Source organism: Typopeltis vanoorti, chromosome 12 (assembly GCF_054136105.1).
Source record: "Typopeltis vanoorti isolate ZY-2024b chromosome 12, IOZ_Tvanoo_1.0, whole genome shotgun sequence".
NCBI lineage: Eukaryota > Metazoa > Arthropoda > Arachnida > Uropygi > Thelyphonidae > Typopeltis > Typopeltis vanoorti.
The window spans coordinates 69,732,919-69,759,136 of record NC_143560.1 but is presented as its reverse complement, the minus strand read 5'-3'; the positions used below and the strand labels follow the sequence as shown (position 1 = coordinate 69,759,136).

General features: G+C 36.2%; 1 protein-coding gene across 2 annotated transcripts in view; it reads left to right on the top strand.

Annotated features, from left to right (window-relative positions):
• LRR (capping protein regulator and myosin 1 linker 1 leucine rich repeat protein) overlaps positions 1 to 26,218 on the top strand; it is a 917,109-nt gene that overhangs the window by 106,701 nt on the left and 784,190 nt on the right. For both annotated transcript variants that reach the window (XM_090401192.1, XM_090401191.1), the window contains exons 5-6: positions 5,096 to 5,223; positions 8,217 to 8,385. In XM_090401192.1, coding sequence (XP_090257318.1) covers positions 5,096 to 5,223; positions 8,217 to 8,385 — 297 coding nt within the window. The remainder of the gene's footprint in view (positions 1 to 5,095; positions 5,224 to 8,216; positions 8,386 to 26,218) is intronic.

The window sequence follows — 26,218 nt, the reverse complement described above, 5'->3', positions numbered from 1 at the left end:
AGCCAAGCTAATAATAATGGCAAATACCTGTTGGATTTTTGCTCAGGACATCGACTGGTTATTACAAACACAATGTTCCAAAATAAAAATGTGCCCAAATTCACATGGAGAGAAGAGGCAAGGAATAAGAAAAAGTTTCATTGACTTTGTTATTGTTGATAGTGATATTTTCTCCCTGGTGTAGGATACCAGAGTGTACAGAGATTTAAAATTGGAAGTGATCACCATTTAGTCTTGAGCAGGATAAAATTGAATTTCATGTTGAAAAGAAGAACATATAAGAAAGTTTTAAAAGTAAATGAAAGTTGAGCAGCTCTCAGATGTGAACTCTAGACTAAAATATGCAAACATTATTCAAGAAAAAATGAAAGAGTTTGAGAACAGCTCAGATCATCAAAACACTGATTGATTCAGCCAGAGAGGCATGTGGTGAGGTTGTCTGCAAGGATAGAAAAATCAGAACTCCATGGTGGACACGGGAAGTTAAGGAAGCAGTGAAGGAAAAGAAGAAAGTATATCAAAAGTTCCTGGCAAATAAGTCAGCTTGTGCTCTTAGAGAATACAGAGACAAATGTAAGAAAGCTAAACACTGTGTAAAACTAGCTAAACAAAAGTCATGGGAAGGCTTTCGTAAGAACAGAAAATAAATATCAAGAAGGTGGCAAAATATTCTGTGGGTTGTTGATGAGCTTAGAAATGGAGGAAAGAGTACTGTAAAAGGAGTTAGAGATGATCAAGGTGACATGAAAACGGGAGAAAATGATATCCTTGAAGTATGGAGTAATTACTTTGAAAAATTGCTAAATGAAACAAGCAGTGTTGACAGCACAGTGGTAAAAAACACTCAACAGGCATACAATCAGGATACATATCCATACTTGAAGTAGAAAAAGCCATCAAAGGCTTGAAATGTGGAAAGGCAGCAGGAGTAGATGATATTCGACCAGAAATGTTGACGTATTGTGGTATAAAAGTCTTACAGTGGCTGAACTGCAAAGTTTCAGGTGCAAACTTGGTGAAAATATCTTCAGGACTGAGTGATGAGAGCTTGGCCCACCTTTGCTGTGAGTTGCCAAGGGATGTACCACCTTATCTCAGTCCTGAAGATATTTTCAAGTGTAAACTTGGTTTGCTTACACTTGGATAAAGGATTAAGCTAAATTTATTATAGTCTAACCAAGTGCAAAATAAACTTCCAACGTCTTTCTCTAAATCCAGAGTAATTTAATAATAAGGTGGTACATCGGTTGGCAACTCGTGTAGGTAAATATGACCTCTCAATTGCCTCTGCCTGAGTATCACCACTCTGGGTCTGCCTCCCACTGACGAGACCTGAATAAAGGTTGAAACTGGTCTGGGTAATGGTCCTTCCATTAATGCATGTCTGCAAGGAGATGTGCTTTTCATTATAGGAGATACTGAGACAAGGAGTGATGAGAGCTTAGTCCACCTTTGCTGCGAGTTGCCAAGGAATGTACTATCTTACCTCATTCCTGAAGATATTTTCAGGTGCAAATTTGGTTTGCTTACACTTGGATAAAGGATTTAACTAAATTTATTAATGTCTTTGGGACCTTTTGTATGTTTACCAACGACCATCCCACTCTCAATGCATTCCGATATGTGGAACTCATGGCCGACCATTTACACCCATTTATGTCCATCATACATCTCAATGGGGATGTTATCTATCAACATGACAACTGTTTATCTCACAGGTCCAGGTAGGCTACTGCTTAGTTCCAGGAGCATTCTGTTGACTTTGAAATAATGAAGTGGCCACCTAGAAGCTCTGATTTAAATCAATCCAAAATCTTTGGGATACCATCAGAATGTTTTGGGCCTGTGTCCCATCACAACAAAACTCAAGCAGATTGTAGACAGTTCTGGAGGATGTATGGGTCACCATACCTGTGAAACATTTTTGCAAGTGTGTGGAGTCCTTGCCTCATTGTGTGGCAGCCATTTTCAGGACCAGAGGGGGGGGGGATCCAACATGTTACTGGTAGCTATCCCTAATTCAACGGCACTTCAGTGTATGGAGATCAATATTTAAGGCACTAGTTGTAGATCTTGTAGCCTTAGATGTCAGAGTGCTGCATGGTTTGTCAAATAAGTAGGATGAGTGGAGAATACTATTGTCTGCAAAGCTGTGGATAGGATTAGTGGTTATTGTGAGTAGGTCATTTATGTATATGAGAAAGAGGGTAGGTGATAGGATTGAGTCTTGTGGCATTCCAGCATTAGTGGTGAAGTTCAAGGAGAGGAGGCCATCTACCATGACTTACAGAGAATGCACAGAGAGAAAGCTGGTTACACATTGCAGATACAGAATTGGAGAGGAAAGTTTAGCAAAAGAAGCATTTCATATAAAGATGACGGAAAAAAGATTCAGAGGTGCCTTAGAAATGTAAAACATAAGTTCAGACAGTATTAAAGTCCTTGCATATAACGGATTAATTTGGAGGAAAATTATCAATAGAAGGTAATGATGTAGCCTTTTCACATAGTACTATCATTGTATCCTACATCCCATGAGAATATGTATCAGAAGTGTTTTTGATGATGGTCTACTGCATTTCAAAAATAAATGGAGGAGAGTGTGATATGATAGACATACTAGTTAGTTCTTATGGTATAAACATAGTGAGATTTTTTGGCTCATGGCAGGTGGGGATTTATGGTCACCTGGAAATCTAACTAAGATTGTAGTTAGAAGATGTGTATGATCTAGATTCTTCTCATGATGTAGTGAGCTGAAGGATCTTCCACAGCCATAGCCAAGTTAGCCGGTCTTGGGCGTGGACAGCAGGGTTTTTCTCCCCAGTTTATCTGGGGTTTTTGATCCCGCAAGCAGGCAAACCGGCTCTGTGAACACATAGGGATACAGCCAGGAATACTTCGAGGCATAGGGATGACCATTCTATCCTCGTATTTCGGTTACGAAATCCAAGCATGCTTGGAGGGTTGTGGGCCTTAAAGGCCTGTTAAAGCCATTGAGATAGATAGCTCATCGTCATCTACACGAACGCCACCTGCCGCCCACTACCACCACTACTAGTATTTTCACAGACAATCACAAACATCTCACAGCCTTTTGGCTGGAGAGTGGATACACTAACCACTCGGCCAACCAGGCTGGCAAAAATTATAATACTTTTATATTATTATTATTATTATTATTATTGCATAACACCTCAAGGGAGTCCAAAGACTCATCGAGGGAGGGCACCTACTCTACCACTGTCTCCACCAAATACAACAAACTCCAACTACCATTATCATCTACACCAATGCCATCTACCACCCATCATCACCACCACTACTATTTTCTCAGACAATCACAAACATCTATGCCCACAGTAGGATTCGAACCTGCAGCCTTTTTGGCTGGAGAGCTGATACACTGACCACTCGGCCAACCAGACCAAAAGGCTGCAGTTATGTAAGCACAAAATTTTGATCCCTGAAAACCTACAGTATAATGGGGGACATTTTCAGCTTATATTCAAATTCACATGCTGAAATTAACCAGATTTACTTAGTTTTGCTTAAAAAAAAAATGCTCAGTGTATTAGATGATAGCAAGTACAAATGAATTTACTAGACTGAAGCAAACATATTTTTAGTTAAAAAAAAAAGAGGTGATTCTAAGTTAAACACTTGGGCATGGAATGCCAGAGACATGTCACATTTGAAACAAAAATTGAGCAGGATGTAATTGGACAAAGCTAGATGAGTAGTGATTGTAGAAATGGAAAGTGAGTTTGTTGAGTTGGTCAGATTTTTGATGGTATCAGACATCATTCAGTTTGTATTAGATTGGATTCTTTGCAGTGGCGGCTCATGGCTTGAAATCATGGGGATGCTGCAACTTTTGAAATATACATATACACTGTAAGTATAGTGTATACGTGTTTGGATAAAATATCAAAATTATGCTAAAAATTAAAAAAAAAATTAAACATGAAAAAATATTGTTTATTATCGATAAAATTATACAGTTTAGTATAATTCAAAATTACTTAAAAATAAAATCCATTCCTTAAAGGAATATCAATTAAAGGAATAGATTTACAATTTTTGGATATTACAATTAAATCCTTTAATTGTAATGTCCAGATATTTAAAGAGACGGAGTAAACACAATAAGCACTACTAACACTCTACTACTGGTGCAAACTGCACATAAACAACAGTGGAACTGCTCGACGGACAGTGCCACATTATGCTAATAGCTCACATCTCGCTATGACGTGCATATGCTTGCGCGTAGCAATATGACACTAGCGTCCTTCGCCCTCGTAAGTGCTACAAGATGGATTTTTATTATTTTTTATATGAAATAAGAGAATTGTATAGGATTTTTGATGGTAAAATTAAATATTACAAACAAATATAAATAAATTAATAAATATATTTATATATCGAGAAAAATTGGGGGTGCTGCAGTTCCACAGTGCCTATGCACAAGCCACCCCTGATTCTTTGTTAACTGGTTGGCTGAGTGAATAATGTCACTGCATTGTATATCATCATTATCTCAAGGTGCGATTCATACTACCTAAAATATTTTATTCTTGGTGGTATACCATGGTCTGAGTCAGCTGGCAAACCCATCGAGGAATAAGCATCTTGATAGCCTTGCTTCTGTTACCACATAGTCATAATAGAAAATTTATACCAGCTGAAAAAGCAGAGGGGGATCATAAAGAGAGCAGTCATAATGTAGAGCTCTACTTTATTATTTTTAAGCATATTATTATTTAATTTTATTTATTATGAAAAGTGCAATTTCTCATCATAAATCATGTTTTTAAGATGTGCCTGACAATAGAAAACATTTCGTTTTCTATTGTCAGGCACATCTTCTGCCACTATTGACTGCCATCGAGGAATAAACATCTTGATAGCCTTGCTTCTTCTGTTGTCATAGAGTCATAATAGAAAATTTATACCAGCTGAAAAAGCAGAAGGGAGTCATAAAGAAAACAGTCATAATGCAGAGCACTACTTGATTATTTTTAAGCATATTATTATTTACTTTTATTTATTATGAAAAGTTCAATTTCTCATCATAAATCATGTTTTTAAGATGTGCCTGACAATAGAAAACAAAATGTACACCTTCTTCTCTGTGGATCCAGAATCAGAGGATGTTGATTATATGATCATTCAATTAGGAACAGCAGTGAAAAGTATTTTTCCACAAGTGCCTCTGGAGTAAGTATTATTGATATTTTACTATAGTGTTTGTGAAATTTGAGATAAATGTTATCTTTTGAAGTATTTGTATCGAGTGATAACTTAAAAATTGGAAGTAAGTCTGCAATGAATTCTAATTCAGGTAACATTTCTGCTGATTTAAAATTTTTGTAGCAAGAGAACATGGCTAGATTGTATTTAAATAATTACTTTTGCAAAATTATGTAGTGTATCATAAATATTAATCATTTCAAAGTGATGATATTTTGCATAATACATTCAACATGAAATGAACTTTTGCATACATTGCATTACTGCTTGTTTTCAGACCTCATCAAAATATTTAACTGTGATTTTGCATCTTAATGGATTTTATATTTATTTTCTGTGTATTTATTCATTTTTATTATATTGTAGAATAGTACGTTTGTTTCATTTTTGGCTAGAGATTAAGACGAATTAAGAGCAGTATGACTTCTATCATTGACTAACATAAATGTATTTATATGGTGTATTATTATTATTATTTGTCACCTCCAGAGAGTCCAAAGACTCATCGAGGGAGAGCATCTACTCTAAAACTCTGTCTCCACCACTCACAATCCACCAACTGACCGCAACTACACCAACGGCATCTATCACTGGCCACCGCCACTAGTATTTCCACAGACAATCACAAACATTCATGCCCACAGTGGGATTTGAACCTGCAGCCTTTCGGCTGGGGATCAGATACGCTAAACACTTGGTCAGCCAGTTCAATATTATCAATATTACCAGTTCAAAATTAAAAATGTTCAATATTATCTACAAGAGGGCAGTCCAGTTAAATGAACTGTCCCCCCCCCCTCTCTCTCTCTCTCTCACACACACACAGAGAATTGCTCAAAAAACTTCCTGATCGTTATTCTTCTGCATCTGCCTTGTTTTTTTTCTCTAAGTATTTTCATTTACCTGTATTATTTGGAACAACTTACTTATGCTGTTTTTCCTGAAAGACTATAATCCCAGCTATTCAAAAAAAATTTCTACTTTTTCTCTTTCTCTCTCTCTCTCTCTCTCATCCATATACTGTAGGGTTTTCAACCTTTCTTGAGTGGTGTCAATATAATTATTATTATACAGGTGTTATTATTATATAGTGTGTGTGTGTGTGTGTGTGTGTGTGTGTGTGTGTGTGTGTGTGTGTGTGTGAGAGAGAGAGAATAATGGATCTCTATGGAGTCAGAAGTTTCATAGCAGATCCATTATTCACACACTAGCTATTATCCTCATAATACCTATCATACACTGGTGTTGAAAAACCTAAGGCTGAACACTATTTCTGAAGATTGCAACCAAATTCAGATGAATAAGCTTCTGGCAATTTGTATAGCTGATGATTTATAGTAGAAAGCAGATATACACATTCAAATTTTCGAATCATGTACAAAGGGGTCATGTGGTAGCATTCAACAGGATAAAAGGCTTCACTAAAACTGCGTCAGCACCATTCAAGCACAAGTATGCAGATACCTAGACAAACTGTGGCAAGATGTTTGCAACAAGTAGGCCTATAGTCTGCATCCCATTATCAATCAACAGCTCATTGTAGAGTATGCTTTCAGTGGTGTTGTGTCCATTAAAACTGTACATAACACCAAAGGACTAATGTAGTCTTTACAGATGAGAGTAGTTTTTGTCTTTTCATCTGATTCTAGACAACACTTGATCTGGCATGAAAGTGGTACTGCTTACTATTGTGAGAATATTCTTGAAAGGCTCTTGAAATAGCAGTATTAGGGTCTTGTGTAGGGAGTCATTATGCTTAATGGACACATTGAGCTACAAGTGCTGGAAAATGGGACTATGATTGGTGAGCGATATTGTAAGAAGTTCTTCAACATCATGTTCGATTGTTCCGTGGTGCTGTAGGCAAAGAATTCATTTTTATGGATGCCACACAAAATCATATGTGCTTCTGGAGACAGAGGAAAAATTAATTAAATCTAGTGGCCAGTATGCTCCCCAGATCTCAACCCCATAAACACATTTTGGGACACAATAGGGAGACACGTTTCAGTAAGGAAATACTGTAAGTAGACATATTAATTAAAATTATAATAACGGAATTAGCTCACGTAAAATATTATTTATTAGTAGAATTTTCGCCTGAGTATCACAGGCATCTTCAGTACATGTAAAAAGCTAATTAAACAATAACTGACAATTCCAAAAGGTCCCACCTAAGGAGCTAATATAAGATAACTAAAAAAGGTCATTAAATTTCCTAACTTATTTTAAAAAAAAAAAGATAAATAAATAAATAAATAGATTAATAAATAAATAAATAGATAAATAAATAAATAAACTCCTTTTGTTCTTCAGATGAACTATTATAGAAAGAATTGCAATATATTATTTCCTCTTTTTTATCTAATGGATATAAGAATTCCTTCATCAAAAGAGCTTTGAGTAGTTTTGATATATCTTCCTCTTCAAATACAGAAGAAATAACATATATTCCTATCCCTTATGTGCAAAGCATTAGTGAACGAATAGCAAAAGTTTTAAAACTGCTAAATATTTTTGTTCCCTTTCGACCAATCAGAAAAATCTCCACCTTTCTCACTTCTCCAAAGGACAAGATTCCACATCCATATATTGCTGTGAATTAAGGGAAGGTCACTACCCTTAATTCACAGGAAGGTAAGGTCAGTTCACTACCAAGATTGGTTTTGACCTTTATTGAGGTCTTTATTTACAGCTGGTATAATGCCATTCATTAGATCTATTTAGATTAGTTTGATATGGTAATGTTCTTAGCATTCCTTACCCTTTTCATAAGGAGTATGGTCTTTTAAAGAACTTTACTGAAGGACGCAGTGATCTATTATTGAAAGCTGTTATTTTCAGAGATATGGTGTGTGTGTGTGTGTGTGTGTGTGTGTGTGTGTGTGTGTGTGTGTGTGTGTGTGTGTGTGTGTGTGTATATATATTATTTTATTCTATTCTATTCTGTTCTATTTCAGCCATATCATTCGCAAACTGGAAGTCATTCCATTTTCTCGGCTTCAGTCTATGATTGAGTATAACCAAGGGTTGGAAGCCAAAGACTATGGACCATGCGGAGGATTTTCTACACAGTATGCATGTATGTGTAATTACCATGGATTACCATATAGAGAAGAAGTAGCTTGGGTAATTACCCTATTTTGTCATTGATGCAGTCATATGTATGCTTAATATGTGTTTTATTTTAACTGTTTGGTGTGAGTTTATATTTACCATATGTGACATCTTAATTTAAAAGTTATTTTTGTTTATCCAGAACCTATTTGTTAATATTAGTGGAGAGTGGTATACATCAGTTCTCTGATCTGATTCATACTTAAAGACTGAATATGGTAGTAAAATTATCAAAGTTAGGCATTAAAAATTACACTGTGAATCTTTATAGCATGATTCTTCATAGCAATGAATTTCAGTTTGAATTATTATTATTATTATTGTCCGTGCAGTTAGCCTAGTGGCTGTGCATTTTGCAACCATATGACTGGGGAAGGAGTGTCCCAAGTTCGATTCCATTCGAAGACGTGAGGAATTTGAGGATCTTCCTCAGCCATAGCCAAGTTAACCAGTCTTGGGCACGGGCAGTAAGGTTTTTTCCGCCAGTTTATCTGGCGTTTTTCATCCCACAAGCAGGCAAACCAGCCCTGTGAACACACACGGATCTACAGCCATAATTACTTAACCCCAATAGGGGCGGGGGAGAAAAAGGGAGGAAACTCCATACGAATAAATAAATAAATAAATTATTATTATTATTCAGGCCTCCATGGAGTCAAGAGACTCATCGTGGGAAGTCCTTAAGAAACACAAAGTCTGTCATACCACTCCTTGAACTCATTGACTTCTTGCTCTCACCACTCTATCAAGCAGTGCATTCCATGGTTCAACCCCCCCCCCCCCCGCACAAAAAAAAAACAACTCCTCACCCTCTTGCTCACAGGCTTCCTTTCATAACTTCCAGGGATGGCCCCCTTGTCATTGAACAAGCAAAAGAACTCCCCCATTGTCCACCCTGTAACTGTCTCTCAACAGTTTAAAAGTATCAATCATATCACCTCTCCTTCTATCTACCAAACTTTGCAGTTCACATTCCCTCAGCTGATCCTCATAACTAACATTGTACAGTCCTGAAACCATCTTTATTATTCGCCTCTGTACCCTTTCCACAGTTAATTTATACCCTTCAAAATCCTGGGGACCAAATTTGAGAACAGTATTCTAAGTGTGGTCTGATCAGGGTCTTATACAACAGAATGATAACTCTTTTTTCTCTGCAGGTCAGCCCCCTTCTCAGTATTACAGCAATCCTCTGTGTTACCTTCACCACCTTTGCAATATGCTCCCTGAATTTCAGTTTTCTATCAATCATCACCCCCAGATCTCTTGTCTCCCCTACTTTCTCCAGTACAGCTCCTCCAATCGAGTATGCAGCCTCCATCGATGTATCCCAAACTTCAAGACTTTACATTTTGCTGCATTAAATCGACACAAACAAATGCACTGCGTTAGATCACAGTGCATTTGTTTCGTGTAACGATAATTGAAAAAATATAATTCTTTTTATATTTTCAACAGTGACACTCGTCATAATTCAGCCATGTATCTATAATAAATAAATAATTATATGTTATTTTAATAGAATAAAATAAGACTTACAAAAAATAGTTCACCCTCGCCACGAACACGCACCAATAATAAAAGTTTTGTATCTCACAAAAACAAAGCGTGCAAGCATACAATACACTGCCCAGACTAGCAGTGTCGGAACCACTTGTAATGTGGAACGAGAAGTGCAAACGAATATTAGCGAGTCTAGCTGCAATTGGCGCAATAATTCTCACACTGCGTTACATCTTAGTGCATTTGTTTCATGTAACAATAATTGAAAAAATATAATTCTTTTCATATTTTGAACAGTGACACTCATTATAATTCAGCCTTGTATCTATAATAAATAAATAATTATATGTTATTTTAACAAAATAAAATAAGATTTACAAAAAATAGTTCACCCTCACCAAGAACACGCACCAATAATAAAAGTTTCTTATCTCACAGAAATAACGCCTGCATGCATACGATACACTGCCCAAATGAGCAGTGTCGGAATCACTTGTAATGTGCAAGCGCAAACGAATATCGGCGAGTCTAGCTGCAATTGGCTGAATGTGATAATTCCGACACTGCGTTAGATCACAGTGTATTTGTTTCTTAATCTAAAGTGTTAATCAAACAATTCCAATTATTAACTATTCAATCAATGTCAAAACATAAGCTGTAACCTTTAACATGTTGTATTGCATTTATATAATGTTGTAAGCATTGTTATTATTTATAAACACAAACAAAATTTAATTTTTCATTTTTTCCTTTGGGGTCCTGCAGTGTTGCAGTGCTTGTGTATGAGTCGTCACTGACCTTTTGACTACAGAAACCTTAAAAACTACAATAGCCTGAAAAGAGCTCTAAGGACATACTATGAACAAGAAACACGCACTCAAAATACCATAGAAACTTAATGAAACACAATATATTCCTTGAGGCTTCCAGTTCAGTGATGCATCAAGACATTCCAAGCTATCGTATATGTGTGTGTGTGTGTGAGTGAGTGTGAGTGACCTGCACACATTTCCCAATCAACTGCTGCAGTGGAAATCAAACCTATTAAACATAGGGTTGATTTCGTAGCTTCCCAACATAGCAAACAAACCAATAAATAATAACTAACTAGTGTCATCCTCAGACAAGCTTACAAATAAGCTTCGAGGATGAAAGCTGAGAAATTACATCTCGTCCAAGATACAAAAAAAAAAAAAAAAAAAAAAGAGAAACCATGTATCACATTTTAGAGTTGTAGTTACAGCGCTTAAATATAATAAAAAAAAAATCAAAATTGTAAATATATATAACTCATTGGTAAATGAATAAATGCTCATCATCATCATCATCAAATTCCTGCCATGTATCCTCAAGGGGTGTACAGGATATGACAGTACTACATGAAAAAATAACTGTATTACATAAATGCTGTATTACATTATTATTATTAATACATTATACAGGAAAAAAAAGAAAAGTAAGAAAAAAACTGTATGAATTTCATTGTTACAAAAAAAAAACAATTAAACCTGTTGTAAATAGGTAATCTTATGTATTGTAAATATGTAATCACAATATTAATCATGATTTTAATAATAAAAAAAGATTGATTTTTTTTAAAAGAAAAATATGTAATCAAGTATGTCTCATATGTAATCAAATGCATGTGATGTATGTAATGTTGTATCGTATGTAATAATAAAAAAAAAAATCTCCACAGAGTCAAGGACTCACTGAGGGAGGCTACAGCATATCACAAACATCAGCTGTTATACCTTTCTTAAATTCATTTACAATTCCTGTACTCACCACTTGCAAAGGCATCCCCCTTCCAATCACAACTACTCTATGAGAGAAAAATCTAGCGCTCACCCCTGTCTTGACTGCATTAATTCTCAACTTCCATGGATGCCCCCTTGTTATCTCCCCCCCCCCCATAAAATTATAGAAATTTGATAGAATGGAACAGACAGTTAAGAAGATTCTGACTTGGCAACTTTGTATTATGGTATATCACAATAACCATACTCAGAGAAGATCATGTTATGACAGTGAGTTGAGATGACAAATGAAGGTTATGAAAGGTGTGCCAGCAGAGTTGCGTGAGGAGAAAGGAATGCATTTTGTGAACATCTAAGAAGAATTTGAAGGATGGATAGAACTGTATAAGAGAGATAGACTGCAGTTAAATGGTTTTGGTGTGAGTTAGCTGGAGGGACTGCTGCTGGAAGGGAGAATAATGACTGCAGTTAATAGATCTGAGGAAGTAAGAGATGATGTGTTAAAGAAGGGAGTAAGATAGGAGTATTTGTGGATGGAAGAGAGTAGTGTGCATGAAGAGAATAAGAAGGCAGGAACTCAAGACACACCAGAAAATGTCTACTCTGTCCAGAGGGTTAGAAGTACTGTGTGAGAAGTGCACATGCTGGATTTAGAAGTGGATATGTGAGTACATAAGATAGAATTGAGATCACCTAGGATATGGGAGGAATGTTTGGGTCTGTGAAGGTAATTTTGGTGGTGAGAGAGGAATAGCCAGGGGAGTTTCATAAAGATATTTCATCCTCTTGAATGCCACATGCAGAACTTGAGTGCATTGCAAAAGGTGGGAGGCAGTGATGGGGATAAGTAGAAGGCATATGAGGAATTGAGTAAATTTGATGTGAATAAGGCTTGATAATATATTGGCATGTGTTTTGATGGAATGCTACAGGAAATTAACACCTGCTTTGATGTACCTTTTTAACATGTCTTAAATTGGACCAGGTTCCAAAGGAGTGGCAATATATCACTCAACATAGTTTTTCTTCATAAAGGAGGCGATAAGACTAAGGTTTCAAATTAGAAGACAATCTGTGTTTGCAGTTGTGGATAATGCTAGAGAGAGAGAGAGAGAGGTTGGTTTACAGCAGTATTTTCTTTGGGTTTGCTAAAGGAAGTATCATATTTTTGCAGTCTACTTACCTATTATAAATAACAAGGGACGAAAGCATTGGACAAGACCAATGCATACACAGTGGTATATTTAGATTCTGCAGGGGCCTGTGATAGATTGTACATGACAAGCTGGTAAATAAATTTCAACAGATGGCATTGAGATTATTGTGCAGTATTAGAGACTGGCTAATATTAGCAAGTTGTGTATGTGAGAGCAATATCCCAGAAGAGAAAAGTCACTGGTGAGTGCCCAGAGGCAGAGGTCTGTTTTGGAATTGTTCTGTTTAACTTGTATGTTAATGATAATTTGAAAGGTCTGAATAGTAATATGCACTTGTTTATAGATGATGCAAAGTTAGGAAGATCTATGTGGAATGCACAATACTACCTGCTTCAACTGTGTTGAAGCAGGTGGTATCATGTTTTTTGCAATCTGCTTACTTATTATAACAAAGTGACAAATGCATTGGACAAAGGAAATGCATTGGACAAAGGAAATACATACACAATAGTATATAACTTTATAAGTGGACTTGAATAGATTGGGTGAATGGGCAAGTGAGTAGGATTAACAGTTCACTGTTGCATTTTAAGGTTTTAAAATTTGGGAAGGCAGAGATAGAATGCAGAGTATGTAGGATCTTGGGTGATGATGGATAACGACCTAAAATTTTAGAGTGGGGGGGGGAGACATTGCCGAAATTTTGAGGACAGCATTGTGGATTCACTAAGCTTCATAACACTTCTGGTTCATGATATACAAACAGCATGAAAACACATTTTACTGCTCTTTTTGCATGCACATTTATCTGAATGAAATATAGCATATCACATGTTCATGTTTCTTTGCAATATATTTCAAGTGATGAATGTGATGTCCAGGTTGAAACAGTTTAGTAATTAAATTTACTTTATTTTTAATAAAAGTTATTATTCTAACATAATAGTCTCTATTAGTTTTTTAAAAAGATTTATTAATTGCTGTAATTTTTAAATTTGGAGAGGGCATGGAAATCGTTGTGGTGTTGGTGGTAAATATTTTGAATTATGGAACACTTTTGGAAGTAATTAATAAAAAAGTTATTAAAATGTACAAATGGATTAAATGTACAAATGGATTTCGTGAATATCCATTTTTTACACTTTAATTTTTACTTCATTAAAAATATTTTAACATAATAACATAAAACTGCTCCTCAGAATTTACATTTGTTTTATCATCATCATCAACTTCCTGATATATACCCTCAAGGGGTGTACAGGATACGATAGTACTACATGAGAAATTTACATCATTACTAACTTCCTATCTACAATTTTCCTCCAAATCAGTCTGTTAAATGTCAAAACTTCAATATTATCATATCTTATATTTCTATCTTCTAAGGCACTTTTTCCTGTATCAATCCATCTATATCTTGGTCTTCCTCTGGGTCTTTTTTCTGGCCAATCTGGCAGAGAACACTTGTTTTTCTAATCTTTCCTCTCCCATTCTGCTTAAGTGACCATACCACCTGAGATTAGCTCTGCTAATGCATTCCTGCATGCTGACATATCAAGTTCTTTCCTAATATCCTCGTTTTTAATATGATATTGCCATTGAGGCCATCTGTTCATGACCCTAATCTTTCTCAGGACTCTCATATCTGCAGTCTGTAGTCTTTGGTCAAGTGTTTTACTTCTAACCCAGCTCTCAGATCCATAAGTTAAAATTGGTTTAAAAACTGTCTTGTATATAGCTAATTTAGTGTTTTGGCTGATTTCTCTCTTATTCCATATAAATTTATTCAGCTGACTTCCTACCATACCAGCTTTGTTGATGCTGTTGTCTATTTCCATATTTAATTTACCATCTTCACTAAAAATCGTGCCTAAGTAGCTGAAATGTTTTACTTGTTCCACAGGTTCTCCATTTACAGTTGATATTTTCAGTATTTCTTCCTATTTTCATTGTCTTTGTCTTTTTAATGCTGACCGTCATACCATATCTATTACAACAGTTATTCAATTTAGTCAGGGAATCTTGCAGACTTGTAGCAGATTTATTTAGAAGTATAACATCATCTGCATAAAGCAAAGAGCTGACATTAATATCTCCAATTTTGATGTCAGGTTTAATACCACTTTCCTTCATAATGTGAAGGAAATTTGATCCATATAGATAATGAATATCTTTGTCTTGTTTAATGTTAATGGTTTAACATTAAACATTAATGATGGTTTAATGTTAAAGATTTAACATTAAAACCATCTTCCTGTACTTCCTTCAAATCTAACTGCTGACTTACAATTCAAATAAACACTAAGTATTTTTTGATATAATGCCCCATTAACACCATATAACTGTAGTGTTTGGAATAGCTTTTCTCTTGGCACCTTGTCATATGCCTTTTCCAGATCTATGAAGCTTAAATATAGATCTTTGTTATATTCTCATGCTTTCTCCACTATTTGTTGTAAAGTGAAGATCTGAACCTGACAGCCTCTATTTGGCCTGAATCCAGCTTGTTCTTCACCAGGCTTCTCTTCCACAATCCTTCTCAACCATTTCTCAAGTATACTTGCATATATATTACCAGGAACACTCAATAATGAAATGCCTCTGTAATTCTCACATTCAGTTTTATTTCCCTTTTTATATATGAGTACTATGAGAGCTCTACTCCAATCATCTGGAATTCGTCCCTCTGTCCAGGCCTTCTGAACTATGCAGTGCAGCCACTGTACGACTTTTGTACCTCCATACTTGAGCATTTCTGGTCAAATATCATCTACTCCTGCTGCCTTTCCACATTTCAGGCTTTTGATGGCTTTTTCTACTGACTGCATGCCTTGTCAGTGTTTTTTTTACCACTGTGATGTCATCACTGCTTGTTTCATTTAGCAGTTTTTCAAAGTAATTACTCCATACTTCAAGCATATCTTTCTCTCCTGTTTTCATGCCACCTTTATCATCTCTAATTCCTTTTACAGCACTCTTTCCTCCATTTCTGAGCTTCTTCAACAACCTTCAGAATATCTTGTTACCTTCTTGATATTTATTCTCCATGTTCTTGCCAAAGACCACCCATGACTTTTGTTTAGCCAGCTTAACACAGCATTTAGCTTTCATACATTTGTCTCTATATTCTCTAAGAGCACAAGCTGACTTATTTGCCAGGAACATTTGATATGCATTCTTCTTTTCCTTCACTGCCTCTTTAACTTCCTTTGTCCACCATGGAGTTTCTGATTTTTATCCATGCAGACAACCTCACCACATGCTTCTCTGGCTGAATCAATCAGTGTGTTCTTCAAGGCTTGCCACTGAATCTCTAAAGTTTGGTTCCTGTTCTCAAACTCTTTCATTTTTTCTTCAATAATCTGTGTGTATTTTAGTCTACAGTTCACATCTGAGAGCTGCTCAGCTTTTATTCAGTTTAAAACTTTCTTACATGTTATTCTTTTCAATATGAAATTCAATTTTATCCTGCTCAAGACTAAATAGTGATCATCACTTCCAGTTTCAAATCCTCTGTACACTCTGGTGTCCTGCACAAGGGAGAAAACATCATTATCAACAATAACGTAGTCAATGAGACTTCTTATTCCTTGCCTCTTCTCTCCATGTGAATTTGTGCACATTTTTATGTTGGAACATGGTGTTAGTAATAACCAGTCCATGTCTTGAGCAGAACTCCAACAGGTATTTGCCATTATTATTAACTTTGCTCTTTTCTCCAAATTTTCCCAAAATATTTTTGTATGTCTCACAATCATTTCCCACTCTGCTATTTAAATCCCCAACGAGGACCAACTTTTCCTTTTTCATTGTGTCGGATGCTTTGTCTAAATCCTCAAAAAATTCTCCACTTCTATCTTAGTAGAACCTTCTGTGGGACCATATGCACAAATAAGTCTCATTGTCCAGTTCTCCATTCTGATATTTGCCCACATCACTCTACTTGAGACTGCCTGCCATTCAAGAAGATTAGCCTCATATTTACAGCCATTGAATGCAATGGCTACTCCTTCTTTTCCTTGATTGTCATTGCCTGAATATAACATTTTGTATTTATTGCTCAGAAAGATCTCACCAGTTTTTGTCTTTTTTGTTTCACTCACTCCTATTATGTTGATGTGGTACTTATCTAATTCCTCAACTAGCTCCATTTCTTTGCCATTCAGGCGTCTTATGTTGACAGTACCGATCTTGAACTCTGGTGGTATTGAGTTGGGGTGGGTTTTAGGATTTGGCGATGCCCCAGCTGGCATGAAATTCTGTCATGTTGTACCATCATTTGAAATTTTGGTTTAAACCAATAAGAATACAATTTGGTCGGCTAAATCCCAAATTGTGAGCCCATCCTTGTTCGTTCAGTATCCAGGTAGATACCCAACAGGGTGCACCATGAGAAAGTGAGGATTGGACATTAGGTCAGAAGCCCTGGTCGGTTCTCCGCGTTCCTTTGAAGGGTATGTAGAGGTCTCCTCTCAGTTATATAGCTTTGACCCTTAAGCACCCCCATTTCTTTTATTGTGTGTTATTTATAATAAAAATAGCTTTAATTTAATGCTATTTTTAGTATAACCAACATACATCAAAACAAATGTAAATTTTGAGGAGCAGTTTTATGTTATTCTGAGTACTTTTGCAATCATAAGTTACAAGAGTTATGATTCTGAAGAATTATATGAGGAATTTGTTTGGAAGTTACATGAGGAAAAAAAAAAGCCTGATAAAGTAATAGAATGAAACTACATTAGACAACAGAAATGTTTTTTGTTGAAAGTAGATTTTATGACCACAAATAGTTATAAGAAACATGGTTTATTTGGTCATTAAAAAAAAGAAGAAGAAAAATGTGACTAGTGTCATTAGAGGGAATTTGTGTCCTCTTCAGGGTAAAATACACACAAAAATGATTAAGCAAAAAAAAAAAAAAATACAAATTAAAAAGTTTGAATGAAACACTAGTATAAACAATCAAAACACGAGGTGACTATGAAGTTTGGCATGGGTCATCCATTTGCTATCATTGTTTGAGATGATTAGTTGAAAAATTGAAATCTGGTATTTGCTGTGATGCCATCAGTGATTTCCAAATATCACTTTGGATGAATCTTTGTTTTTGATGTGTGAGCCATGTGAAAAAATAACAGTGCTAAATTCTTTAATCTAATATGAAAGAAATTGTCCTCTACATATGGCACAGAGACTTTGTCCCAATTCATTCATGATTTATGTTGGAAGAATCGTAAGCCAGACCTTATTTTTCCTCTCTGAAGCCATGCTGAGTTGTTTCTTATTTTGAAACTTCTGTAAGTCTGACCTGTGTAGAGAAGACCACAGGAAGAAGGAATTCTATAGATTTGGGTGTATGTAGAAGGGATGTCCTTATGAGAATGAAGAAGGCTGCATATGGTGAGAATAGGCTTGAAGACAACTTTACTAATGTTATGAGTTTTAAGGAGGGTGGTGATTTTGATGGATAGATGACCAATGTTAAAGAATTGAAATTCTTTAACATTGACCCCTCCCCCATAGTAGAATTATAAAATAGCATTTTTCGGATCGTCCTCATTGAATTGAGATGAACTGCTCAAGTAGAAACTGTAGTCATTTGTTTGTCTATCCTCATCTTTCAAGATGGAGATTGTACTTTTTTTTTAGGCTATGAATGATTCCTATTTTTTGTGAAGGATGGTAAAGACATGAGGAATGGAGATAAATGTCCAGTGTGCTTAGGATGTACATCTAAAGCAAATTGAAATCAGGACATCAAGAAAAGGCAACTTGCTTTCATTTTCCAATCCTAAGGTGAATTTGATTTTTGGGTGGAAATAGTTGAGTGAAATATAAAGAAAAAAATATTTAAGCCAACAATATTATGCTACCAGACAGTTTTCCTTCAAATAGCTGGCTTAGGGTTATCTGACAAAATAATCTTTATTATTATTATTTTTAATTTTCCATAAAGAGATCTACAGAGGGGAGGGAGATAACAGACTTCTACTAGTGAGAGTTCATTATTCTCCCCCCCCCAATCTCTTTTTGGATCTATAGGAGGGAGAAAGATAACATTTATAGAAGTGTGATTGTTCCATCTGAAGTAATTAGACTGAAGGTACTGCTTCTCACTATATGTGTACTACTCACCTATGGTGAGAAGAGGTCTTTAATGAGACTCTGAAAACATCATCCACTAGAACATTTTGTAGCTTGAGATTATATCAAAACTTGCAATGATGTTCATTGATGAGATGGAAATATTAGATGGTTTCTGGATGAAATGTGTTGAGTTCTTGATGAGGAATCAGAGTGCCTGATGAGGCTCTTAACTAAACTTGCCAGGTTGAGATAGAAGATAAGTAGGAGAGCTTATGCTGCCACTGTAAATCTCAAAAGGTTAGTTGTCATGTGAATTTTTGATAAGCCATATTATCTTGGAATTAAGAGATGGAATGACTTAAATTTTGGTTTTAATTCAATAAGCAAGGTTTGCATATTGCTAAGGTGATCATTGGTTTCTTCATAATTTGCCCTAACAGGGTCATTGTCAATGGGGAGCAAGAATTGAAACTGAAAGCACAAGAGAAATTTTTTGACATATGGTCCATTGTATTCATGTTGACTGTCATATATTGTCTTTGTCTACCTTAAGGGTAATGATGCCCTTGTTTCTTCTTAAATTGAAGAGAGCCTTCTTTTCTGAGTTAGCAGTGTTCTTTTTGCTGTGTAAGATGATGAGATAAACACTGCAGCTTTGAACCTAACATCGTTTGGTATGTTTCACAGAGGGTAGCAAAATGCTGTTTTTACACTGCATAAATCAGTTTTAGGAATATAGTTAGGAATAATGGTAAAATTAAAGCAGCCATTTTAAATATTTCTTTTGGACTTGGTTAAATAATCACGATCATCATTTATTCATCTATGAATAGGGAAATATATATATACAGAAATACAGTATTCATATAACAAAAACTCATGGAGATATAGTCTAGGTGAAAGTGAGTCAGGTTGCTCTCTTTTGTGCCGAATGGCAAATGTTGGATAGTTCATTAGCCTCGTTATCAAAAAGAAGTTTTCTTATGTATTTTGCCAAAACTGTTTTCTTGGTCATCGTCTGTGTCCATTAGTTGGCCTGTAGAGAGCAAGAACATTAAATGTAAGTGAAGGTGGATGTCTAAGTTGGTGTCCCACCCATCTCTGTTGACTTTTGAATTGCCTTTATTAGGAGTCTTTGCTAATTTTCTTCAAGAACAACAATATTAAGAATGTGATCTTGTCATGTATATCCTAGTATTGTTTGAAGGCATGTTGTCCCAAAGCTATTGATGATATTAACTGTTTGTTGAGTAGTGATCTCCACTGTCTAGGCACCATACATAAATATGGCTTGTCTGGTGGTTATGTACAGATGAATTTGGATATTTGTAGTGATTAGACTGGATTTCCAGGTATTAGATTTTTATAGGAATGAAGAGTTTTGTTCTTTCTTTTCACTATGTCAGTTAGAGTATCGATGTAGGAAGCAAAGTACTGAAAATTATTTACTTCTTCAAGAATGTGATCATTTAGCCTAATATTTCCTTCTATTCTGTTCTTTAGGACTTAATTTAACTGCTATTTACTGCCAACCCCAATGAATGCTACATTTTTATATAAATTATCTAAGTGATTTTGGGCAGTCTGAATGTTAGCCAATCGTTGCAACATAATCTGCTAAACAGAAATTACTTATGTGGGTTTGTCCTGCTGAATCTTCAAGAGTTATTCTATACCTGATTCATGTGAGTCTGAATACATAATCAAGGGTAATAATAAAAAGATGGTACCAAAAAGTCCCTGAACTCCATTAGAAATAGGAAAGCCCTCAGTCATCTCTCCATTAACCATTACCCATGTGATAGTTCTGATACAGCTTTGTTATTACTTATTTTCAAGGGTATGCCATGGAATTTTGAACATCCTTTCTCTATTGATTGAATTGAAGGCGTTTGAGAACTTCATAGAATTCTAAATTAAGGGAAGGTTTTTATCTCTTGATCCTTCTCAGCAACCTTCTAAGGCAGAGGATATGTTCAACAGTGTTTCTGATTTTCAAGAAACCTACTTGATTTTTGAGTCAAAGAGGTGTTACAGATGGTTCAGTTATTTGGCTTAGAAACTACCTGTTATAGATTTTCAGTGTGGTAAGAAGTAGTCCGATTCCTTTGTAAATTTTGGGCTTGGTTAGATTTCTTTTTTTTTTTTTTTTGGAGGGGGGGGGGGTGGTGATAGTATTATTAGGCCTTTTCTCCATTGTGATGGAATATTGGATGTATTATAGATATTTAACAGTTGTTTCCAAAACTTTTTTCCTTCATGTTCAATAGCCTCTGCTGTTATACCATCCAATCAGATGCTTTCTCATTCTGTTGAGTTTAGTGCAGTTTCAAATTCTTGCATTGCAAAATTGTTACACATAATGGAAAGTTCTTCTTGGATTATTATTTCTGGCAAATTATCTGTAGTGAAGTTCACTGATAAGTTATCCAGTAGTTTTTTTAAAGTGATTTTTCCTCACTAAGAGTTCATTTTTATCTTCAGGTTTCTTGCCACCATTTTTAGCTTTTATTCTTAGTCTTGTAGTTTCCTTTCCTTGGTGCATAAGGGCTATCTAGTACATTTCCCTGGTTGTATAGGTATAGGCATTTTGATATAGTTCTGATTTTTGACAAATAGTCTGGATATTGTTTTCCTTGTCATTTCAAAAGGCCACATATACTTGCTTAAATGATAATCTGGAATATTAATGATTATTTTCTTATCAGGCTGGTAAATTTTTTTAGCTTCTTATTGTAAAAGTTGAGGAATTTTTTCTTTAATATTGGATTTGTTATGGACATGAAAGTTGAGATTATACGAACAGTTTAATATATTGTCTACATTATACCATATATCAGGGGTGTTCACCCCTTGGTTGTGGAGTGCTTTTTGGCCAATCTCTTGTGTATTCCTCCTTACTTACAAATTTAATTAAAACTAAAAACATAATATTTTATTATTATTATTATTATTAAACAAGACCTCATGGAGTCAAAGACTCATCTAGGAGGTCCTTTTATCTTACACACACATCTCATCATACCGTGTCTTAAACACATTCAAACTACTTGCAGACACCACGCTCTCAGGCAAGGCATTCCAATCACTCACAACTCTGCACGAAAAAAACCTGCCTCTCACTCCCTTACTCACACCCTCCTTATACAGTTTCCAGGGATGACCCCTGGTTCTCCCCTGATCTCCCACTATTCTCTGTAGAACTTCTCCACCATTGATCCTATAACAACCCCTTACCAACTTGTAGGTCTCTATCATATCTCCCCTCTTCCTTCTCTCCACGAGACTCTGCAAATTACATCTTTTCAATCTTTCCTCATACTCAACATTCCAGAGGTCAGAAACTACCTTAGTCAGTCACCTTTGGACCCTTTCCAACATCTCTTCATCCTTCTGAAAACCCGGTGACCAAATCTGGGCACAATAGTCCAAATGTGGCCTAATCAAAGCCTTATACATTGGAACAAGTATCTCCCTACTTCTACATGTCAGTGTCCTCCGCATCATTCCCAGAAGTCTTTGTGTTGTCTTCACAATTTTGGCGATGTGTCCCCTAAATTTTAGATCCTTATCCACTATCACCCCCAGATCTCTTATTTCCTCTACTTCCAACAATATATTCTCACCAAGCATAAATTCTGCATCCCATCTTTGTTTTCCAAATTTTAAAACTTTACATTTTGCAACATTGAACTCACATCCCCATTTGCTTGCCCAATCACTCAATTTATTCAAGTCTTCTTGCAAGGCCACAACATCTTCACTACTCTTTATGGTTCGTCCCAACTTTGCATCATCTGCAAACAACTGAATATCTCCATCCAAATCTTCACCAATATCATTAATATATAAGTTAAATAGTAATGGCCCTAAAACAGACCCCTGAGGCACTCCACTAGTGACTTTCCTTTTCCTGGATATTGCACTCCCATACACAACTTGTTGATACCTATCAGATAGCCAGTCTCCAATCCAATGCACTAATCTAATATCCAACCCCATCTGCTCTAGTTTGACTGTCAACTTATCATGAGGTACTCTATCAAAAGCCTTTGCGAAATCCAAGTATATTACTGTGTATCCTTCTCCTCTGTCCAAGGAAGCAGTCACTTTATTGTAATAAGTAAGTAGATTACTAAAACATGACCTCCCTTTAGCAAATCCATGCTGTCCATCAAAGATTATACCATTGTTGTCAACCCAACTCTGGATCCTAGTTCTCACAAGCTTCTCCAACAACTTAACCACAACACCTGACACACAGATAGGCCTATAGTTTGATGCTTGAGTTCGATCACCTCCTTTATGAAGTGGCACAATCTTGCCCTCCTTCCACTCTTTAGGAACTTGACCAAGTGCAAGACTCGTATTAAAAAAATATGTCAAGGCAGGTGTCAACTCTCTGGCACACTCCTTCAGAATACGTGGTGATATATTATCAAGTCCCACAGCCTTATTTACATCTAGTTTACTCAACTCCCCAAACACCTCTTGCTCACTTACAGTCAGTCTCTCCTCCCCATCATCAACTGCTCTTAATCTCTCCATGAAGTCACATTCACAAGATTGAAAGATCTTTATGAATTGCTCATTAAGTATCTCCACAACACATTCTGCAACAGCTGTCTTTATACCATTTCCTCCAATCAATGTCATCTTTCCATAATCATTCTTTCTTTTGCTGGCTACATATCGAAAGAACTCCCTAGGATTCTTTTTGGCTTCATTAGCTAACTGCTGTTCATACCTCTCTTTAGCTACTCTCACCAACCAAGTCACCCTCCTTGCCTGGTCTTTGTAGACCTCATGAAATTGGTTACTTCCACTTCTCTTATGCTGTCTCCACAATGCCTTTTTTTTCTGTATTGCATGCTTAATCTCTTTATTCATCCATCTCACACCTACCTTATTTAACCTTCTCACCCGTGGTATACATTTAGACATTGCATCTACTAAATAGTTTTTGAAAATCCCCCAAGCTGCATTGATCTCTTTTCCAGCTAACTCCTCATTCCATGCTACATCTGCAAGCTGTCTCCTGAGCTCTTCATAATCACCCCCCCTTGTAGTTCCACATATACCCTTTTTTCACAGGGGTCCTTGCACTGCTGGGAACCACCCAGGTAATCACCTCATGGTCACTTTCACCAATTGGTGGATGATTTGACACCTCATTTATAATTACATCCTCCGATGAGATGACCAAATCCAAGACCCTTAATCCTCGTGTGCCCTCTGTTACATACTGTCTGAGGTAGTTATCCCTCAAAAACTCAAGAAACTCATTTTCTTTACTTCCAGTCGCTATCTCTTCAATCCAGTCTATATTGCCATAATTAAAATCACCCATAATGATCACCCTTTTCTTATTTGCTTGGCTTATTTGACTATACATTTCACTATCACCACCATCCACATTACCAGGTCTATAACAACATCCCACCAAGTATTTGATTCTATTCACCTCTATCTCACACCATACTGCCTCAAAACCACTGGCCCTATTTCCCTCTTGCATCTCTACCTTGTATGGACATAACTCTTTCTCTATCATCAATAGCACTCCCCCTCCCTTTTTATCCCTTCTATCCTCACGAAACACATCATACCTTTCCATCTCTATTCCTGTCAGGATGTCGTCCTCATCTAACCATGTCTCACTTATTCCAACAATCTCTGGGTACACAGACACAATTAGTGCAACCATTTCATCCGCCTTGTTTCTTATGCTTCTAGCATTGGTATACAAACACAACAACTCATTTCTGGATCTACAGCTAGTTCCACTGATACCATTCACTCGATGTGCTCTCTCCATGCTGGACTGGGGGCATTTCTCTTTCTGCTTCTTCATTTTAGAACCCTTTGCAACAACATCTGTTTCCTCTTGATCCCTGGTCATCCCATTACTTTCCTGCTTACACATGCTCTCACCTCCTCTTGGAGCATCCACCTTTCTCACGCTGTGTATCCCTGTCCACCCTGGGCCTCCCCGTTTCCCTGCTCCTCTTGCACACCCATTCTCTCATTTTCTATACTCATACCACTCACCTCTCCATTCATTTCCACTTCTTCAATCTCTCCTGTCTTACTCTCCTGCTCTTCCACATCACTCCCCTCTCGATCTGATTCATTTTCTCTATTCACTTCTCTACCTTCCAGCAGCAGTCTCTCCAAGCGACTCACACCATAACCACTCAAATGCAGTCCATCGCTCCCATACAGCTCACTTCGTCCCTCAAACTCATTCCACACATTAACAAACTGTACACCCATCTCCTCACACATTTCAGCCAGAATACCATTCATAATCCTTGCTCTCCGCCTCATTTCACCACAATCATGCCTAGGCAACACTGACCACCCTTCCTGTCACACTATTCTCTTTTATCTTTCTAAGCAGTCTCTTGACATTCATTTTGACATGCTCTTTGTTCTCTCTCAAATCATTTGTACCAATTAATACAATTAACTCTTTTGCTCGCTCCCGCCTCATATCCAATGCCTCAATCACTCTACTTATTTTACCGCCTGGAAAACATACCTTGTGCATTTTATCCTCTAGCACACCTTTAATAATGGAGTCGCCATACAACGCCACTCGCTCATCTTTCGTTAACTCTTTCATGCCATCATGATTTATTTTAATAGTTTTGACCTGAATTCTCTTAATTTCATTCTGCATCCATTTCATTTCTTGCCTCATCCAATCTAATTTACTTTCCGAACCTCGCGACACATTCTCTCTATCATTAAATCTTTCTAACTTTCTAACTCTCGACCCCCTCTTCTCACATTCCCTCTCATTCATCCTTCTTTGTTTCCGTACCTTCGGTCCAACATACGTCCAACTTTCACTATCATTCTTCTCACTTTCACTCTCATTTATCTTTCTTTGTTTCTGTACTTTCGGACTAACATGCGTCCAACTTTCGCTATCATTATTATTATTTATCATTATTTTGTATTATTTTTAATTCGCTTTAAGTGTATTGCTATTGTTTGTTTATTTTTTGTTAAAATTGTCAAATCAGTAATTTTCTTATAAGTTTGGGTAAATGAATCAATTTGGATCAGTGGAAGTCAAACAGCGAGCTGAGTGAATACGATTATAAGCAAAGTGTAAAAACTTGATTGTATCTTAAATATTCCAAAGCACATTACATCGATTTTTTACTTAGGTTAAGTTCCATGTGAATATTGTAAAAAAATGAACTTTGTTTGTCTCAGTATAGTTTGTATTAGATGTTTTTGTAAATAACTCTTTTGAAGCTAACTGTATATACTGCTTTAATAAGAATATGTGAGTGTAAAAAAACAAAGGCAATGTTTTTG